Source organism: Echinops telfairi, unplaced genomic scaffold (genome assembly GCF_000313985.2).
Source record: "Echinops telfairi isolate 266 unplaced genomic scaffold, ASM31398v2 ScPeMD7_7407;HRSCAF=8445, whole genome shotgun sequence".
Lineage (NCBI taxonomy): Eukaryota > Metazoa > Chordata > Mammalia > Afrosoricida > Tenrecidae > Echinops > Echinops telfairi.
The window spans coordinates 8,389,782-8,410,110 of NW_022111307.1; the positions used below are offsets into that span (position 1 = coordinate 8,389,782).

The 20,329-nt window shown below is 49.2% G+C and overlaps 1 protein-coding gene across 4 annotated transcripts in view; it reads left to right on the forward strand.

Annotated features, from left to right (window-relative positions):
* Nucleotides 1-9,333: 9,333 nt before the first annotated feature.
* ABCC5 (ATP binding cassette subfamily C member 5) overlaps nt 9,334-20,329 on the forward strand; it is a 76,598-nt gene continuing 65,602 nt past the window's right edge. For 2 of the 4 annotated variants that reach the window (XM_004713450.2, XM_004713451.2), the window contains exons 1-2: nt 9,334-9,412; nt 12,749-12,931. In XM_004713450.2, coding sequence (XP_004713507.1) covers nt 12,803-12,931 — 129 coding nt within the window. In that variant the 5' untranslated portion in view covers nt 9,334-9,412; nt 12,749-12,802. Of the gene's footprint in view, nt 9,413-9,868; nt 9,901-11,265; nt 11,381-12,748; nt 12,932-20,329 lie in introns of those variants that run through there. The other 2 variants (XM_045296441.1, XM_045296440.1) reach the window with 2 other exon arrangements.

Sequence of the window (20,329 nt, forward strand, 5' to 3'; positions counted from 1 at the left end):
GAATTAAGCCCACCTGGGTGAGGTCATGAGCCTGGGCCTAGTTTGGGCCACCTAGGTGTAACGCCCATCTGGCTTGAGGCCTGATTTTGAGCATGTCCAGTTAAAGTCTTTATGGGTGGCTAATGATCATCTGATTTTTCTCCCAACCTCCTCTAGGGGGACTGTGCAGGCATGGGAGGCACAAGCCCCCGTCCCTGTCTCTTACCTATAGTCAGTCATTATGAGTCAGTATTGACTCAATGGCAGCGAGTTAGAGTGAGTTGGAAGAGATGCTGGAGAAACTTACTATCAGCAGCTAACGCCAGGCTGGGGGGAGACTGTGGAATGATCATCAATGTAAGCTCATATGTAAGTTCAGGCTGAAGCTGAAGCAAATGAAAACAAGTCCATTAGAGTCAAAATATGACCTTGTGTATTAGTCTGGGTACTTTGGAGAAACAAATCCACAGCGACTCATGTTTAAGAGAGAGTTTTATGTAAAGAAAAGGTGCATCACGAAAACATCCCAACCCAATGCTGCCCAAGCCCACAAGTCCAACATTAACCCATTAACCCAACACCAGTCCACAAAGTCCTCCACCTCACAAAACAGAGGCAATGATGCCGACTGCAGGAGGAAAGCTGAGTCAGTGAACGAACAAGCATCTCAGCACTAGCAGGGGTCTCCACACGGCTGCTCCAGCACCCAGGGCTGCATCAGGATAGGTCCATGTAGCTTCTCCTTTGGGGATGTCTTGTAGGAAGTCAATCTTGCAAGCTGAAGCAGGGAACTGCTAAGGCAGCTGCACCCTGGTGCGACCATCACAAAGCAAGAGACCCAAGAACTAGAAAGGCGAGGCTCACCACCCATTTATCCCTCCGCCTTTCAATTAGCCCCACATGTGATTATCAGCCAGGTTGGCACAATTAACTAACTCGCCTTGATTTTATTGTACCCGAATTAGAGAACATCTCAAGAACAGATCAGATGCACTGAACACTAAAGACAGAAGACCCGATGAGCTGTGAGAGGATCTCAAGGTCATTGGTGAAGAAAGCAGAGGCCATTACAAAGACAGAAAGATCAAAGCGGATGTAGAAGAAATTGTGAAGTCAAAGAGCTGAAGAGAAAATTTCAAAGGACAGCTCAAGAAGACAAAGTCAAATATTATAGTGAAATATGCAAAAACCTAGAGTTAGAAAACTCACAAGAACATGCTCAGCCTATCTTCAACGGAGAGAACTCAAGAAAAAATGGAAGCCTCGAGTTACAACATTGAAAGAATCTATGGGCAAAATATTGAAAGATGCAGGGAGCATCAAAAGAAGATGGAAAGAATACAGTCGCTGTACCAAAAAGAACCATTTGGGGAGGTATCATGAGCAAAAAGCAATGGTACTGAAGAAAGAAATTCAAACTACACTAAAAGCATTAGTCAAAAACAAGGCTCCAGGAATTGGCGGGATACCATTTGAAATGTTTCAACAAGCTGACCAAGCACTGGCAGCACTTGCTCATCTATGCCAGGAAATCTGAAAGCCAGCTACCTGGCCAACTGACTGGATAAGATCCATACCCAAAGAAAGGTGACCCAACAGAATGCTCAAACGACAGAACAATACTGTTGATGTAAAATTTTGCTGAAGATCATCCAACAGCAGTTGCAGCTGTACATTGACAGGGAGTTGCCAGAGGTTCAGTTCAGATTCAGAAGAGGACACGGAACAGGAGATATCATTGCTGATGTTAGATGGATCTTGCTGAAACAAGGAATACCAGAAAGAAGCTCACTTATATTTTATTGACTGTGCCAAAGCATTTGACTGTGTTAACAAACTATGAATAGCCTTGGGAAGAATGGGAATTCCAGAACATTTTCATTGTGCTCCTATGCAATTTGTACATGGATCCAGAGGCAGCTGTGAGAACAGAATAAAGGAATACTACATGGCTTACAACCAGGAAAGGTAGGCGAGACAGAGTTGTGTCCTCTCACCACACTTATTCAATCTGTATGCCGAGCAAATAATTGAAGAAGAATGCAGGATTAGAGGAAGACTTATTAACAAATGTGGTATTTACATGACACAACCTTGTTTGTTTAAAGTGAGGAGGCCTTGAAGCACTTGCTGGTGAAGATCAAGGATTGTAGCCTTCAGTATGGAGTCTTTACTCATACGGAATGTAAAGAAGTCCCAAATCCTCACAAACTGAACCAAAAGGTAATGGTATGGTAAATGGAGAAAAGGTTGAAATTGTCCAGGATTTTGTCTGGCTTGTAACTGCAACCACTGAAGGCAGCAAACTCATATGGGAACAAAGGGTCCCTGTTTTTTCAGGGTGTCGCTGCAGGGGTTTATTCTGATACCTTAGTACTAAGAGGAGCTGGAAATAACTGCCTTTCTCCCGAAAGGGGTACGAAGATAAGGTCAGTTTCTTGTGTCCATCTTTTCTCTGTGTCTATCTTCTCTCATGTGGCCTCCAGCCTTTTGTCTCTGCGTTTACTTCCTGCCAATAACAGGACTCCTAGAACTAGGCCAAGCAGTCACTGCACCTACCGGGACTGGAATGCAGAAGATGCACCTGAGCCTTTTCTACCTGTTTGTGTGTTTTGCGTTTGCGGCTCTGCGTGCTTTCTCTAAAAATTTCTGCTTCCCCTTGCTCTCACCCTGAATAAATGCCTCTGACCAACCTCCATTTTACCGATCATAAAAGTCAGGGCCCCCTCCCCCTCCTCGGCTTCCATTGTGTCTCTCTCTGATCCGAGTTCCTGTCTGCTGGACGAAAGCCGCAGATCTGTGCCAGGGAACCTTCCTGTTCTGGAGAGTCCAGGATTCTCCCCTGGGTCCCTAACTCTGATAGGGATTCCCTTAGCGTTACTGGACCGCTTTCTGACTGATGGGTATGAACAGGGCCAGGGGACGCCCTTCTCTGTCCGTACCCCCTGCAGTTTGAGACATAATGGAAAGTTCTCTGTCCCAAGCCCCTAAGGACAGTCCTTTGGGGTGCCTACTGCCAACCTTACTGAATTGGATTTGGTTCCTGATCTCCACCCTAAGCTCCTGGCCAACCTTACTGAATTGGGTTTGGCTCCTAATCTCTGCACAAAACCCCAGGTCTTTTTCTGTTACTAAGTTTGGCCTCAATACTGATTGGACGAGTCGCACTAACCAGAAAATGGCACTTTCGATTTTAACAACCTCCGAGACCTTGACAATTTTTGTCGACAAACTCACCGGTGGTCAGAGTCCCGTATGTTCAGGTCTTTTTCTTTCTTCGCTCTCGTCCCTCAAGTTCTCTTATCCAAGCACTCTCTTAATCAGGCCCCTGACAATACTCGCCCTCATCTTTCTCCGAACCCCCTGACTCTTGCCTGTGCCCCCAGTAAAGCCTCCTCCATATTCTGGGTGCCCCTCACCATCACCTCCCTCCACTACCCCCTCAACCCCCAAAGGCTGACTCTGTGCCTCCGACACTCATCCCCTCCCTGGAGTCAGACCCTTCAGACTCCCTGAAGTCTCTTTCTCTCTCCCCTACCCAGTTCCCTCCTTGCTCAGCCTGCTCTGAGCCAACACCCACAGGCTCTGACAGACCTACCCCAGACAGGGAAGGAAGCAGCTGTGCAAATCCCAGGCTCACCAAAAGCCTGATCCGTGGTCGCTGCCCTGAGACAGGCAGGAGGGAGGGGTCAGAAAGCTCCAGGGACTAACAACTTTAATCGCCTGCCACGCTTTTGATTTCAATAGCCTCTGAAATCGCGACAATTTCTGCCAGTAAACTCACAAATAGTCTGAGATTCTGTACATCCAAGCCTTCTTTTCTTTGCGCTCCCACCCCTTTCTCTGTTTCCTGCTCCCCTTCCCACGTCCTCTTGACTAGAGAAAATTCCTCCTCTCCTCCTGCTTCTACACCCCTGATTGTGTCTACCTTTTCAGACCTGCCTAAGCACCTTGGCTCCCCTCTCCCTATTCTGGTCACCCAGACCCTTCTCCCCACCCCCCCACCCCCACCCCACCGTGTCCTCTTCTCCCGATCTACCCGCCTCACTGGAAGAACCCGAGTATGCACTCACCTTGTCAATTAGCAAGCACACACGATTGCAGAATGCCCCGTCTCCTTTGTCCACTCTAGAAAGTGGCTGGGGCTGAAGGAGTGGTCTGGGTTCATGTTCCCTTCTCTCTCACTGATTTATCTCAGATTGAAAAGCATTTAGGCTCCTTTTCTAATGATCCCACCACCTATATTAAGGAGTTTCTATATTTAACTCAAGCTTATGATTTGCCTTGGCATGATATTTTTGTCATCCCTTCCTCTACCCTAACCTCAGATAAGAAGGAATGCATTTTTCTCCCTGCTCAGCAGCACTCTGACCAGGTTCATTTAACCGACCCTGATCTAAGTGGTTCCCAGACAAAAACCTTGTTAGATTTATCAAATTAACAACCAAGCAGGTAGCGATGGACGTGCTTGCTGTGATAAAATGCTCCAGTGTGTCCTGGCAGGGCTTCAGGCCATTTCCCATATAGAGGTCAATTTTAATAAACGTAGTTAGGTCAAAAGCCTGACAAAAGTCCAGCCACCTTTTAAGCTGCTTAACTGATGCTTTACATTAAAATGCTTTAAAAAGTAGAAGAAAGGCCCTCAAACCTGGGTCTGAGATTTAGTGCATATGGCATTCAAGATTTTTAACAGCTGTGAGGAGCAGGCAGAGTCAGCCCATGATGACTGATTCTGGCAGAACGTAAATTTTCAAACCCATGCCTTAGTAGCAGCCCTGCAGAGGGACAGTGCAGGGCAAGGGTGTATGGGGAAAAAGACCACCACCTGGCGTCTGCTTCAAGTGCAGAGAAGAAGGGCACCGGTCACAGGAGTGCCCCAGGCCTAGAGCTCCAACCAAACCCTGCCCAGCGTGTAGTCAAAGAGGACACTGGAAGTCTGACTGTCCTTGGAAAAGCGATAGGCCCTTTGCATCTCCACGTGGGGGGACTGTCCTTCCAATTCTTGACCCACCGTTGGACCTGCTGGGATTGGCTGAACTCTGATGAAACCCTGACTGGACACCCTCCCCCCTCCACCCCATCACCCTCACCAAGCTATCTTTTCTGACTTGCACTCATTTTCAGGCTAGGCAGCCCTTCTTCAATCTCGGTCATGGATATTGATGGCAAGTCTACTTGCCCCAGGTGTACTAGCCCTGTACTACTCATTCCTTCCTTATAATCCCTTCGTGCCTGGTCCCTCTGTTAGGAAGAAAACATTTTAAATATGTCAAGGGCCTCCTTACCCCTTACTTCTGGTCTCACAGCACCTCTGCTCCTTCCCCTTCTTTCACCTGACCTGGAGGAACCGGCCCCACAGGTCTCCTTGTTACCAGTAAAGAAACCAAATGGGACTTATTGCTGGTCCAGGGCCTGTGCCTCATTAACAAAGCTGTTATTCCCATACACCCGGTAGTTCCCAACCCCTATACCCTTTTGTCCATATTCCCCCCTCCATTAAGCCTTTTTCACCATCCCCCTAAAACCCCAGCTTGTCAGCATTCATTTACCTTTCCCTGCAGCCTCTCCTAAGACAATTTTAAGGCAAACAGCTCGATTCCTTAACTTTACTCTCCCTCCAAGGCACAATTATCTCATTCCACAGTTATCTATTTAAGCCTGTCCCTCACCCCCACCACTCAGGGTTTAACTCTATCTAGATAGATGCTGGGTCATAAAGGACCTCCAACCACCAACTTCAGCTAAACAAGCATAGTTACTCCCCACTCAGAGGTCGAGAAGAGCAGCATTCCTAATCCACCCCCGTCTCTCTAGCCTCCCTGCAGAGACAGCTCAAGGGGCTTTATCACGTGGCTAGTAAGGTGAAGCATAGCTGTATTCCTACCTGTCCTGGTAAACCCTAGTTTTGCCTCCTCCCTAACAACAACAAAAAGTTCTAGGAGAGCATTAGAGCACAGTGTGGGGGGAGGTCAGATGCGCAGGCATCCCCCCCACTGAAGGCTATCAGTTGCCAGACTGCTGTCTCATCCCACCGCAGGGGTGGGCCTGCTCCCTGCCTCTGGGGACAATGGACAGGCTCCTGTAGGTGGAGTTTTCACCCTACTGACAATGTTCCTATGGAGACCCAGAGACCACCCCCTAGACCACCCTCTCATTGCTATGTAACCTATAGTGCAACTCCTCCCTGTGACATATGTCTCTACCTGTAATTAGTGGGCTGGCATGCCCCCAAAAGGTATATAGGTGTGAGTCAGCAATATAGATCTCTCTCTGGTTCTGAGCTCCTTGCTGCTCACTCCCTGGTCACTCCCCTCTTCCTTGTTCTCTTCCCCTCCTTCCCTTCCCCCTCTCTCCACGTGGACTACCAAGCTGGGCTGAGGTGAGCAATGCTATCTTGTAATGTGTCTGACTGTATTATTGTATTATCTCTCATGCTCTCAATGACTTTAATATAATATTTATATATCTCAACCGTACAATTGTGCATTACTGAACCCAGAAGTAGTATTACGAACCCGTTGAGTAGTAATAGTAGTAGCAGCAGGTGGAGGCTGGCCCTTCACCCCCCAGCGCCAATTTTTTATTTAATACTACAGCACAGCATGCTCCAAACACAGGACTTTAACAAACAACTCCAGCTGGTCATAGACTCCACCTCAGCCTCTCATCTCTTTGCAGTGACAGCTTACATCCCTGGCACAGGTAACCCTTCCAAACCGTCGTGCATTAGATCTGTTAACAACTGACAAGGAAGGTACGTGCATGTTTCTAAAAAAGAGCATTATTATATTAATAAGTCGGGAGTAGTTGAGCAAAATATAAAAGTGTTAAAAACCATGGCTGAAGAGATCAAGAGTTGCCACTGGGGCAATGCAGCAACCACCTCCTGGTTCTAAAACCCTGTTGTGTCCTGGGTGCTACCCCTGGTAGGACCCCTGGTAATAAGTTGCTTACTGTTATTTTTAACCCCTTGTCCTTTTAAGTCCCTTCAAGAACGAATGAAAGACATATCCGATCTAAATGCTAACCAACTCTTGTTACATCCTTATAGCCCCCTACCTGCCAATGCTGGTCCAGACCATTCCAGCCTATAGCTCTCCCCCTGTTGCCCCGTATCAGCAGGAAGTAGTCAGATCAGACCTCATGCCCCTTTATCACTAAAAAGGCTGGAATAATTGGGCTGAGCTGAACCAGGTCAGGGCCCCGCTTCCCTGAAAGTCCTGGAGGTCAGCAGCAGAAGGAGCCAGATCAGATCATCGGGAAACCAGATGCTCCAGGGTCAAAGAATGCCTCAAGGAGTCCGCAAGCAATTCTCAAAGTGTCCAGACCCCATATGCTAATTGCCACACATTCCATCGCCCCTTTAAAAACCCGGACCCTCCCACTGCTGAGCACCATTTCCCTGGCCTGTTGGTGTAGGGAGCTTCCCCCCTAATAAAGCTATTTCGGTTTCTGCTCTCCCTGGTCCTGCCAGTTATGTCTGTCTGTCTCCCTGTACCTCAGTTTCACCTTTACGATAAGGTCACCATGAGTCAGAACCAGGTCACTAGCACCTAACAACAATAACATAGGTAAGCAGTTAACGGAGAGTGAAAAACTCCCTGCCATCTGGTCAATTCCAACTCATGGTGACCCTATAGGCTCAGGTAGAACTGCCCCTGTGGGTTTCTTGTAACTCTGTATGGAAACAGAAGGAGTGGATGGTGGGTTTGAATGGCTGACCTTTGCAGTTATCACCCAAAGCATAACACACTACACCTCCAGCACTGTGTGGCCTTTCTATTATGAGGCGGTTGAAGGTATAGATTACTCACAAAGAGAAATAAAGTAATCAATCTAAAACAAACAAAGAAAATAATTGGCTGCCACAGAGTCAATTCTGACTCATAGCAACCTGGTAGGGCAGAGTAGAACTTCCCCTGTGGGTTTCTGAGACGAACTCTTTTTACACATATTTTATTACAGACTTTTACTGGGGGCTCTTGCAGCTCTCATCACAATCCACACATTCATCCATTGTGTCAAGCACATTTGTACATGTTGCCATCATTTTCAAAGCATTTTCTTTCTACTTGAGCCTTTGATATCAGCTCATTTTCCCTTCCCTCTCCCACTCTCCCTCCCTCATGAACCCTTGATAAATTACAAATTATTATTTTCATATCTTATACTGACTCCCTTCACCCACTTTTCTGTTGTTTGTCCCCCTGGGAGGGGGTTCTATGTCGATCCTTGTGATCGGTTCCCCCTTTCTCCCCCCACCTTCCCCTTCCCCTTCTGGTATCTCTATTCTCATTATTGGTCCTGAGGGGTTTATCTGTCCTGGCTCTTATCTGTAGCAGTGTACATGTTCTGGTCTAGTCAGATTTGTAAGGTAGAATTGAAGTCTTGATAGTGGAAAGTTGTATGTTTTGTCAGTGCTATACTGCACCCTGACTGGCTCGAGAAGAATGTTTTTTTTCTTTAAAAATAATTTTATTGGGGGCTTGTACAACTCTCATCACAATCCATGCATCCATTGTGTCAACACATTTGTTACCATCATCATTCTGAAAACATTTTCTTTCTACTTGAGCCCTTGGTATTAGCTCCTCATTTTCCCCCTCCCTCATGAAACCTTGATAATTTATAAATTATTATTATTTTGTATGTCTTACACTGTCTGACGAGAGACGGACTCTTTTAAGGGAGTAGAAACTCTCCTCTTTCTCCCACTAACCTTTCTAGGTACCTTTCTTTCTTCCTTTTTTGAAGAAAGGAATGGGTTGGAAGGCTATTTCTAAGGCTCGTGCCACTTTTAAAACTGTGATGCTGGCATTTCATTATTTAGAAACCAGGCGGCACATTACATGAGGAACACTTGGGATAAACGCGAGAGAGGCTCTGTGTGCGCAGAATGCAGGGTCTGATCACGAGCAAGCAACCACAAACCCCCAGGGCCACCGAAGAGAACATTTGGGGCTGGCCGGGTGTCTGGACGCTCCTCCAGGCAGGCACAGGCTCCGATGACCTTCAGGGCGTTTTCTGGTGCATCTGCGCCGCGCACCACCGTGACTTTGCCCGAGTTCACAGGGCTCCCGTCGCCCTTCCTGGCTGTCCACGGGAACACAGGACTCTGGGGAAAATTCCAGACAGACTTTCGGAGGCACCGCGAAGGACAGGGCAGAGCCCCGAGCGCGGTGGAAAGGAAGCTTAGCCGCACCCCCTCCAGGGCTCCCACGGTGCTTCTGGGATCTGTAGTCCTTTTGCACAGTCTGGAGCGGCAGACTACCGGAACGGGAACTACAATTCCCTTCGGCCACTGGGAGCCTTTGTGTAGCGCGCCTGCGCGGTGTGGCGCCCGATGCCGCTATAAAGGCTTGTTTTGCTCAGGGGCTGATGCTCGGGAGCGTGGTCGAGCGGCCGGCGCGGCTCTGCGGGACCTGGGTCGCAGGTAGGGTGCGGCTACCGCGGGACTCCTTCAGTCTCTGTGGGTTGTCACCAGGATCGCGCCTGTGTGTTTCCTCGGGATGGGGCAGGCGATACGATCTGTTCAGGGGAAGCCAGAGGTCGGGGAAATGGAGGCTGGCCTCTCTGTACGCGGCGTCCTCTCTGTGATCCCCCGCGCCGCGGGAGCCGGGGCGCGTGCCTCCCGTGGGCAGGCGGCCGGGCTGAGGCGGGCGGTCCGGCGCGCTGGATGCGGTCTCGGATGTGGCCGCCAGGGGGCGCTGCGCCCGCAGCCCTCCGCGGAGGCCGGTGTCGCCGAGCTCCGACTGGCCGTGGGAACGCCCTGTGGGGCGGGCACGCCGGGTGAAGCCCCCGCCTCACGGTTCGGGGGCGGGGGCCCAGCGCACCGTGGCTCCAGCCGCAGACCGGGCACTCTGAGCTGCCAGCAACCTAGAAGTCATCCTTCTGTCTGCTTTCGCCTCTGTATCCGTGGAGGTGCGTGACATCTGCACGCACCGCAAAGCCCGGGGCCGAGCCCAGAATGAAACATGCCCTTTTTCCTCTTTCCTCACCCAACTGTATGTCGCTCTGGATTTCTTTGAAGCGGTCATTCGGTTTCACCAGGTTCGGCAGTGGCCGGACGGCCTCCGGAATGACTTTAATGAGTTTCGGGTTTTAAAGAAAGTGAAGGTTGTGAGCCCCGCTGGGGCCAGAGTAAGTGAAAAGGGCAGGAACTTGCGGGCGCAACAAGTGGGTTCCAGGAGGAGTGGTCAATAATAGTATGGAGCCCCTCCTGGTTACTAAGTATCCTTTTAGCTTCCGGTTCCTGTGCACCTGCTGGGTGGTCGGGGTGCAGGGTGTGTGTGTGTGCGCGCGCGCGTGCCTGGAGTCTCAGAAACCTATTAAGATGGTGATGGAGGCCATTTGGAAACGCCAGTCTGGCCAGTTACACCTCTCGCCCTCCCCAGGTCCCCCCAGTGTTGAGTAGTCTGTATGATCTTGCGGGAGAAGGCCTGAACTCCTCACTAGAAGGCTTGTCTTGATAATGCAGCTCCCTCAGTGAGTGGCCTTACCTCTCTGTCTCAGAGCCTGGGCTCTTCTTGGGAACTTCTCCCACTTAACAATTTTAAGGGGGAACATAAGAAAGTAATACAAACTCAAAAAGAAAGGCTTGTTTCAGATTTGGGCTCTGTGTCTTTCCAAGATTTGTAGGGTGCCCCAGATCTTGCTGCCCGGTCCTATATCCCTGATAAGCAGGTGGTGGTATCCAATTTACATTTGCAGGCAAGAGATGGCAACTTTGTGCCTCCTGGGGACCTGGATGGTCACCGCTGTGCCCCTTTGTCACCGCTGTGCCCCTTTGCCTGGGAAATTAAAGAAACGGGTTGGAGAAGTGATGGGCAACCATTCCCCACACCTTTCGTCCATGGAGTAGCCTGAGTTGTTGCCCAAAGGTTTAGCATTCGCTTACCATCCGAACCACAATTGGCACAAACCCATGGGAGGGCATCCCATTCCCCCACTCTGCTCATTTACTCTACTGATCCCATGGTGTCCTTTGAAATAAAACGATTGACCAAAAAAGTGTGATTATCATGGGTTCTTAGACACCTGGAGGTGATGGTGTTTTCCCTGATGTATACTCTGATGTGGTTTCCTCTGCAAACCTCCCTCCCCTTCTCCCCCTTCCCTTCTACAAACTAGGGCTAATCTTTTCCTCTTCCAATACAGGGCTGAGCTAGGGAACCATTGGCCAGGAAGGGTGGACTTTCATGATTCCCGTGACAAGAAGGGTTACTCAGATCTGCAGCTTGATACTGGCAGAGCCACAGTTGTGTGAAGTCTTAGCCACCTTAGCTAAGGCCAGGAGAGCCACCCCATGTCATCTTTGCGAAGCCCATGGCTACAACTCTGCCCTGAAGGGTGGCCCGTGGGTTTGATCTGCTGACCTTAGTGAGGTCTCCCGGACTGCTTGGTAAGCCACTGTTTGTCATGGTGCCATTTGTCATTGGACAAGGCGACGTTTTAATTTAAGTAACTTAGACGTCTGTAAGGCAAGAAACCAAGCTTTCTCTGCGCTGGCAGTGTGTCTGGAGTGGGGAAGATTAGCCCTTTCTCTGCACTGGCAATGTGTCTGGAGTGGGGAAGATTAGCCCTTTTTAGTCTGAGGAGTAGTACGTGTTCTTATTTTTCCTGAAGGCTTAACAAATAGTTGTAGCTTTCAGAAATTTGTGCTGCAGACGTAGTACTGAGACATAGTACCTAAGTCCGGGATAAGGATTTACAGCTCCCCAAAGCTACACTTGCTTAATGTCTAGTGAGGTGGCATGAAAGTTGTTTGCACAGCTTTTGGGGGAAGCTTCGCACCATCTTAGAGTGAGGGGAATGTTTTAGAGAGGTGGGTGTGTATGTCTTTAAAACGTGGCCAGAGTTGATGCCGGAGACCAACTAAGAACAGATTCCAAAAGAATGTACTGTAGGTAGGGTTTACAAGTCCAGGGAGCCTGGTGGTATGGTTAGGCTGCGATCCATGTGGTTGGCAGTTTATAACCATCAGCAGCACCGAGGGAGAAAGAATGGGCTTTTTCTACTCTGGTAAACAGTTACAGTCTTGACAGCCCACAGGGGTTGTTGTGAGTCAGTTTGGTTTATTTGTTGTTGTTTAGGAGTACAGGGGGGAAAACATTTTGGCTTTAAGGTATTTTATGTTACAGCCTTGTTGAAATCACACGTACATCCCATCAGCCTCAGCCCTTTGAAGCGCACGGTTCACCGTCAAGCTGTGCATCCACAGCATTGGGCAGCCTTCAGCACTTCTAATTTTAGGGCATTTTCAAATCGAATACCTTTTTCATATTTTAGCCGCGTAACTTCAGGGAGCTAATTCTAAAAATGCAGAGATAGTATAAATAAATAATATATATATTTTATAGACGTTCCTAAATAGAGTATCCTTTAGAACAACTTAGTAGAATGGGTGTCAGTTTAAAAGTCACGGCATTTTTAATGTTTAATGTTTGGAGTGGTTTCTGGGGCTTTGTTAAACACCTGTCTAATGTGCTTCACGTTGGGCTTTAAGCTCCAGTTGGAGGTAATTGTGCTCTCATTTTTCCCTAAACCTGTCCCCCCACCCCCATTGAGGTGGTTGGAAGTAACTTCTTGATTCTATCATAGTGAATGTGTGTTGTTGCTTTTTTCCCCTTTCAACAATGAAATGCACTGAAATGTTGTACATCTAGTGATAGAAAGTTATCATGCCTTTACCATTTTTAACCCCCAGCTCGAGTGTATGAAGCAGAGGGATTTAGTGGAAGAGCTATTCTTACTGAGTTTTTAATTGCAGAATTTCCGAAGGGAGTCCCAGCGTCTGTGAGCCCTGGCACCTGCCCTGGGGAAGATGAAGGATATTGACATAGGAAAAGAGTTTATCCTCCCCAGCCCTGGGTACCGGAACGTCAGCTCCAGCTGCACTGCCACGCAGCCGCCCGCAGAACTCACGGAATCCAAGTACAAGAGAAGCCGCCCGGTCAGTAAGAGTATCTTTTCTCATCGTCTGCACACCTCATTTTCTTCCTTGAGGTGTACTCTGAAAGAAGCCGGTTTCTCTGGAGTGGCTTTAAGTCACCTTTAAGAATTGATGCCGAGCTCTGGTGGCATAGTGGGATATGCTTTGGGCTGTTAAACCCGCAGGCCGGCAGTTAAAACCCACTGGCCGCACCACGGGAGTAAGTTGAGACTGCCTGCCCGGGGAAGATTCACAGTGTCGGCAACCTTGCAGCATAGGGTCAGCATGAGTTGGCAGTGACTTGTTGGCAGGGGTGGTGGTGGATTAGGGCCCTCAGGGTGCTCTGGGGACGCAGTTGGTTCAGCGTTTGGGCTGCCACCTGAATTGTCAGTGGTTCAAACCTACCAGCTGTGTCACAAGAGACAGCCGTGGGGGTCGTGAAAACCCTAGGGGGCACTTCTGTGTCCTGCAGGGGTGCCCTGACTCAGAATCGACTCTATGCTAGTATGTTTGGTTTCAGGTTTCAGTGACTTCAAGATCCCCCTGGTGGTGCAGTGTGGTTAAGAGCTCAGCTGCTGACAGAAAAGTCAGTGGTTTTCATCTCCCTGCCACTCTGTGGGAGAGGTCTTGACATTCCGTTTCCATCAGGACCATAGCCTTGGCAGCCCATAAGGGCAATATAGGGTCACCGTGTGTGTGTGTGTGTGTGTGTGTGTGTGTGTGTGTGTGTGTGTTAGTCCCGGTAGACCAGAGAAGCAAATTCATTGACACTCATATTTGTGTATAAGAAAGAGCTTTATATAAAGAGTAATTGTATATTAAGGAAACATCCCAGCTCAGTCCAGATCAAGTCCATAAGTTTGATATTAGCCCATATGTCCGATGCCATTCTGTAAATTCCTCTTCAGCTTCACGCAACACATGCAGTGACTGCAAATGCAGGAAGATCATAGGCCAGCGGGTGGAAAGTCTCGTGGATCCAGTGGTGGTAAAAGCATCTCAGGCTGGTGTGTGTCTCCATCTGGTTCCTCCAGCTCCAGGGCTCTGGCTTTATCAGTGTAGCTCCATGTGGCTGTCCACAGGAATGTCTCGCAGGGAGAGTGTGTGTGTGTCCTTCCTCCAGCAAGCTATGTATCTCCTTAGTGCCTCCAAATGAGGTCATCGAGCTGCGACCTGACTGACAGGCTAAACTCCACCCCTCCACTCTTCATTGTGTCAAGTTGACAATAGATGTCACTACCACCCGTGAGTCAGCACCAACTTGATGGCAGTGCATTTGAGTTTGAGTTTTGAGTTCAGAGGTTCATGCTGAGTAGATTTCCCCAGGCAGCAGAGGTGAAGATCCAGCCGTGTAGGGGAAGTCCATGGGGCTGGTGAAGTTCCTTAGGTCACCCGTGCCTTCACAGTTCTTCTGTAAACTGGAGCTGCTTGAGTTCCGGGTGTGGGGGGGGACCTACCCAGCCTCCTCTGGCCTCCTCCCTATCCCCATGAGACAGCGGTCAGACAGGCCTTCTCGCCCCATGGTTCTTTACCTAGACTGACACTGGCTCTTCCTCCCATGCCACTCTGCATAAATGCTGGGGTCCACAATTTGTTGCATTGGCCACACAGAACCTATGTCATCCCACAGCTCGTCAGCTCTCCTTCGTGCCCAGTGCCCTGATGGTCTCTAAATTGAGGTGGAATATATTTGCAGTAAGTGGTGTGGGAGGCCATATCTGATGTACCCTGACTTCCCTAGTGCCACAGACGGGTCAGACATGTCTCCACGGTCCATCCTTTACCTATTCTGACACCACCTGTTCCTCCCACACCCCTCTTCACCTACGCTGGGTCACGATGGCCACACAGAAGTCACGGATAATTCTCAAAATAAAGGGGGTTAGAAAAGTGAATGGCTCACCACCAGTCAGGATCAGCTAACAACAAGGATGGGCACTGGTCACACCTCTCCTCAGCCAGCGACAGGCCTCTCTCTGACCCTCAGCCTCGCAGCCACGTGGTCTCTGGCTTTGGTCCTCGCAGGCCAGGAAGGCAGCTCGCCTGTCCCTCTGTCTCACAGATGAGGAGCAGGGCCCCAGGGCCCCGTGCCACAGTCTCTGGTGCACCTGGTCCTGCAGCCTCGGCCCTTCAGAACGAGATCTTGGACGTGCTCTTCCAGGGGTGCCGGGATGCAGGCTTTTCACACCGAGGGATGGCTTTGATGGATGGAGGTGTGGCTCATAAGCCAGAGGAAAACACTGTGTCTTACATCACACCCTCTAGTAAAGTAGCCTTGAAGGTGTCCCTAAGGAAACAAAGTGTGTCATGTGGTTCACACCCCTCTACTAAGGTCAGGCCTTGGCCTCACCTTAATCCTCTTACAGAGAACTCCCTCCAAAATCCGTGCATAGCCCCAGGCATGAGCCCAGGGCCACGTAATAGAGCAGATAAGAAATTATGGCTATAGGGGCCTGAGGTTTGCCTATGTCTCAATGCAGGCAGTACCTAAGCCACCGTGCATTGAGGAAGCATAGGAAGTGTTGCCCGTGGTGCTCCGCACAGAGCCGTTGCTCAGCAGATCAGTGTCAGAATGAATGGTCTGGAGCGCAGGGCGCGGAAAGGAGGTGGTTCAGTCAAAGCGTATTCTGCGTGCTGCTAAGGGGTTTTTGCATTATGGGCATGTGGAACCATGAACAGTTCCTGAGAAGAAAGCCCAGTCTTTGTCCCTCGGAGCTGCTGGTGGTTTCAAACTGCTGACCATGCGGAACACAGCCCAACGAGTAACCAGGACACCACCAGGGCTCCCGTTTTAAACAATTAGTGAGTATATATGGGAAGAGAAGGAAACCATTTGGGAGGTCAAAATAAGCTTGATTTTAAACCTGTCGATTTGAAGTGCGTTCAAGTACAGGTATCAGATAGAACATTCCAAGATTCAAAACAAAACTCCGGCCACCAAGTTGATGCTGACTCATAGTGATACGGGATTGGAGCGCCCCTGTGAGTTTCTGAGACTATGTACAGGAGTAGAAAGCCTTGTCTTTGTCCCGAGGAACAGCTGATGATTCCAAATTGTAGTCCTTGCAGTTAGCAGCCGACCACGTAGCCACCACACCTCCGAGCTCCTAGAGAGAGCACTTGCAGGAGGGAAAACCTTGTTGGGACCACTGGTGTGTCCATGCAGATGGATGAAGCCGAGATTGAGAGAGAAAAGGAGAATGCACGTGTGAGCGACCATGCTCCCCCAAAGACAGTGTGTAGAGCAGGGAAGACTTGGAACCTGGCAGGGCCCCAATTTCTGGGGACAGGGCTGCCCTTGCCAGTATGTTTGAGTAGAACTGGCATTAGGGTTTGGAGTGGCGGCAGCAAGTGTCTCCCGCCCGGATGGAGAGGGACTGGAATTAGTATCATGCTGTGCCTTTTGTCCCCTCAGTTATTAGGACAGCCTCCAAGGCAAGTTCCTTCCATGTGACAGAATCTCTTACTTCCTAAGCTTTAAAATCTGAGTACCATTTTCTTGATTTTGCCCATATCCTTCTACCCTTTGAACTTGCTCTACTTAAAATATTTCTTTTAACCTAGTCGCTGTTTTTTGTTTCACTCAACCTTGAGCTAAACAATACCGCCTTAGGTTTTAGCAGCAGGTTTGAACACACATTCAAGTGGACGCGTCAGTGCTCCACTGGAGTTTTAAATCCAGGTGCCACCAAGTGTCTCCCTGCATACGACCTGCCACAAAGCAAAGTGTCTTAGACCTTGAATTTGTGCCGTGTTTTTGATGCGCTGACCAAGGTAGCTAGCAGGATAACTCAAAATCTTCTCATTCAGAGAGAGAATAAAATGAATAATTTAAGTAGTTGGGAAGCCAGTCCATATAGTTTCTTCCCCTTGAAATCAAGGAGTGAGTTCAGTAGAGATTGCAATTTTATGTCTCATGATCTTAACTGCCCTTTCTGCCTACACCCGATATCTACGTTGGGGGAAATCTGGGGCCAAACTTCCTGGATGCTGGTGTGCCCGTTACCTATCCCCAAAGTACCTGGACAAGCGACAACCGACAAGGATATCCCTATGGCTCTTAGTTGGGAAGCAAGGGTCTTTCGTTCACTACTCATGTCCCTGTTGGTCCACTTAACAAGGCAACGTGAAACTGCGTCAAAAACCAGTCAGAAGCAAAGCCCCAAGGAACAGGTTCTGATTTCAAACAGATCGGTGCTATTTTCCCCGCCTTTTCCCCCCAAATGGTAAGCAAAGATGCAGAGAACACAGCTTGGCCGTCACCGACGCTCTGGGAAGCAGCTCTATAACCAGTCCTCCGATATTTGACGTGTGCCTCAGCAGCTCGACGTTCATCAGGGTCAGACGACTGCCTTCGCACACCAGCCCCTCAGGATTGTTGAGCTGATGCTGTCTTCCGCAGCACGGTGCTTGGCAAACACCCTGTGGCCATCAGTTCTCTCAGCCTAAGGACTCGCCCTGGCTGGGGTGAGACTGGCGTTATTTCCAGGGACGTGAAGATTTACGTCCCTTCTTCCTCTGCATGAGGCATGATTCTCCAGACCCGGCTCCCCTTCCCATGTTTGTATCATAGATGTGCGTGTAAATCGTGTGGCTCCGGAACCTTCTCTGTTGTTTTTTTTGTCTGTTTTAAAAAAAATTATTTTATTGGGCGCTTGTACAACTCTTATCACAATCCATACATCTATCCATTGTGCCAAGCACATTCGTACATTTGTTGACATCATCCTCAAAACATTCTTTCAACTTGAGCCCTTGGTATCAGCTCCTCATTTTCCCCTCCTCATGAACCCTTGATAATTTATGAATGATTATTTTGTCCCCTCTGTTTTTGAGATGCAATATTTCCTCATTCACTTGTTCAGCAGCTAGTGGGTTTGAACTGCCATCGGTGGCAGCTAGCCTCCCAAGTCAGAATCCCCAATGGCAGCAGGCCTCCTCTAAACAGGTAGAAAGACATCGCTGTAGGGGTAGGCGAGTGAGTGGCAGATAAGTGTGATCTTGGATAATAGGCTAAAGAGTGGTTTTTAGTTTTAGTTTCTTTAACTTCATTTTTTTTTTAAAGCAAGACCTAGCCAGCTATCTGATGGTTTTGCAAGCTTTTTTTTTTTTTTTTTTAATTGTGATGGTTGTTTTCCTGTTGTTCTCTGGCTAGGCTAAGGGTGACTCTTTTCCACTAACATGTCTGGTCTAGTCTGCAGCAAAAGAGGAAGATTGGAAGAGGGGCCGAAGTCAGCTAATGTTCATTGCCATTGTTTCCACTCGCTCTGGGCCCTTTCTTGCAAAAGTGTGCCACAGGAATTTTCTGTCCACCAAGTTAGAAGCGTGTGCCTCTCAGAAAGGTACAAGGCTAAGTGTTCATACGATCCTGTGACCTTGCCTGTCCTTGAATGAACTCGCTGCCATGGAGTCAGTTGGGACTCGAGCGACCCTATGGGACAGAGACCTGCTCTTGTGGGTTTCCGAGACTGCGACTCCTGTACAGGAGGAGAAAGCCTCTTCTCTCCCAGGGATCTGCTGGTGGTGTTGGATTGCCCACCTACCAGGGCTCCGACCTTTACTTAGTGTGGCTGTCACCTCCTTGTTAGCTTGACCCTTGAACCTTGGTTGGAGTTTCCTTAAGTGGTGGTGTGGGCTGCTTTGATTACCAAGCCGAGGGCATAGGGCTAATCTCTCACCAGTAAACAGGGGTGTAAACTCAGTGGTCATGAAACAAATGTGGGCTCCTGAGAGAGCAGTTTGCTGCGTGCAGAAGACCTAGAGCTGAAAGAAATTATAAGCAGTCCCTCTGTCCAGAAACAGCTATTGTCATATGAAACAATTTTGTCCAGGGCCGGACACTATCAGAAGTAGCCTCTGAAAGCTTTTCCTGGAGGACTATGGGTCTGTGGGTTTGTCTGTGCCCTGGTGTTTCCAAAGGCGAGATTGCCCTGAGTCCGCCTTCCTGGTAGGAAGGAGGCTTCTGTCTGTGCGTGGTTTTGCTCCTGATCAGTGACTCAGCGGACTCTGGACCGTCAGCATCAGGAGAAGTAAAGAACGCCCCTATTCCCCCTCCCCCTGACGTCCCTAAAGCTGTTGTATAGGGCTCAGCTGGTTGGTCTCTTAAGCACTGCTGGGTCGGATCCGGCTGCTGGCCGCCAGCCAGGCGCTGGTCTCCAATAGCAGCCCGGAGCTCTCCAGCGGCGATAACAACAGCGCTGTCATTGGTGGGGGCCTCCTGGTGGCTTTCCTGCCTGGCGACAGCCCCCACAGCGGCCAGGCTCCAGGGGCTGGCCTACTGCCTGGCTCCGGAGCCCTCAGGCTGCGGTGTACAGCGAGGCTGCTGCCACCTCCCTAGGAAACCCCACTGCAGGGAGTGTTGTTGGTGTGTCATGAGAGCTTTCTCACTAAAGGGAAGTGGCTTCCTATTTTGCAAGCTGTTGAGAGCCGCCTTTCTTCTAGGCCACGCGCCTCTCACTTAGCGCTTACAGATGGTTTCCTGGTTCAGCTGTCAGCAAATTCTGCTCATGCTTTTGTTAAAGCCACGCCATCATTCCCTCACCCTTAATCACAAGAACCAGGTAGTGTGAAACGCTGGGCCACCAGACATCTTGGCAGAGGGCGACCCTGTCAGTAGCAGAATTGCAGATTAACGTGAAGTTAATTTGGTACACCGACGTCTGCTAATTAGCAGACTTAAATTGTCCATCCATTTCTTCTCCACCTCACGTTTAGAGTTAAGACTCCTTGGATAATTAGATGCTTACATGTATTTGAAATTCTTTCCTGAATTTGTTCACAGAAATCTCCCTTAACTCACATGTTAGATACCAGAAGAAAACTTCAGCTCTGTTCTACCAAAGTCTACTTATAGCGGCAGAAAGCAAGACAGGTTCATAAACGTGTGTACTTTAGAGAATGCTGGGCCTTACGGGCCTGACTGCTCTGTCCCATCCAGTCTCACCGCCCTATGGGTGAAGCCAGGAGACACATGTCACCCAACAGGCAGGGACAGAGCTGCTGCTCCTCCTGGGGGTGGTCTTTCCAGAGGTGGGTGGCTCTTGGCTTCCTAGAAGCATTGTGGCCCTGTGGCCTGTGTGCCCGACCCGTGTGCTGGCAACAGAAGGAAGCCTGCACTGGCCGCAGACACACACGGTACCGACCAGTGCACAGCTTCTGCTTCTACCTAAACATGGAGGACTTCCGGATAGGCTTGCCTTTTTTCAGAAGTGAAATTTGCCCAACATTGGTTATTTAAAGATCCCTGATGGCATAGTGGTCTACGAAGCACAAGGTCAGCAGTCCGAAACATCCAACTGACCCACGGGAGAAAGATGAGGTTTTCTTTTTTTTAAAACATTTTATTAGGGGCTCATACAACTGTTATTGCAATCCATACACACATCAATTGTGTAAAGCGCATTTGTACATCATTCTCAA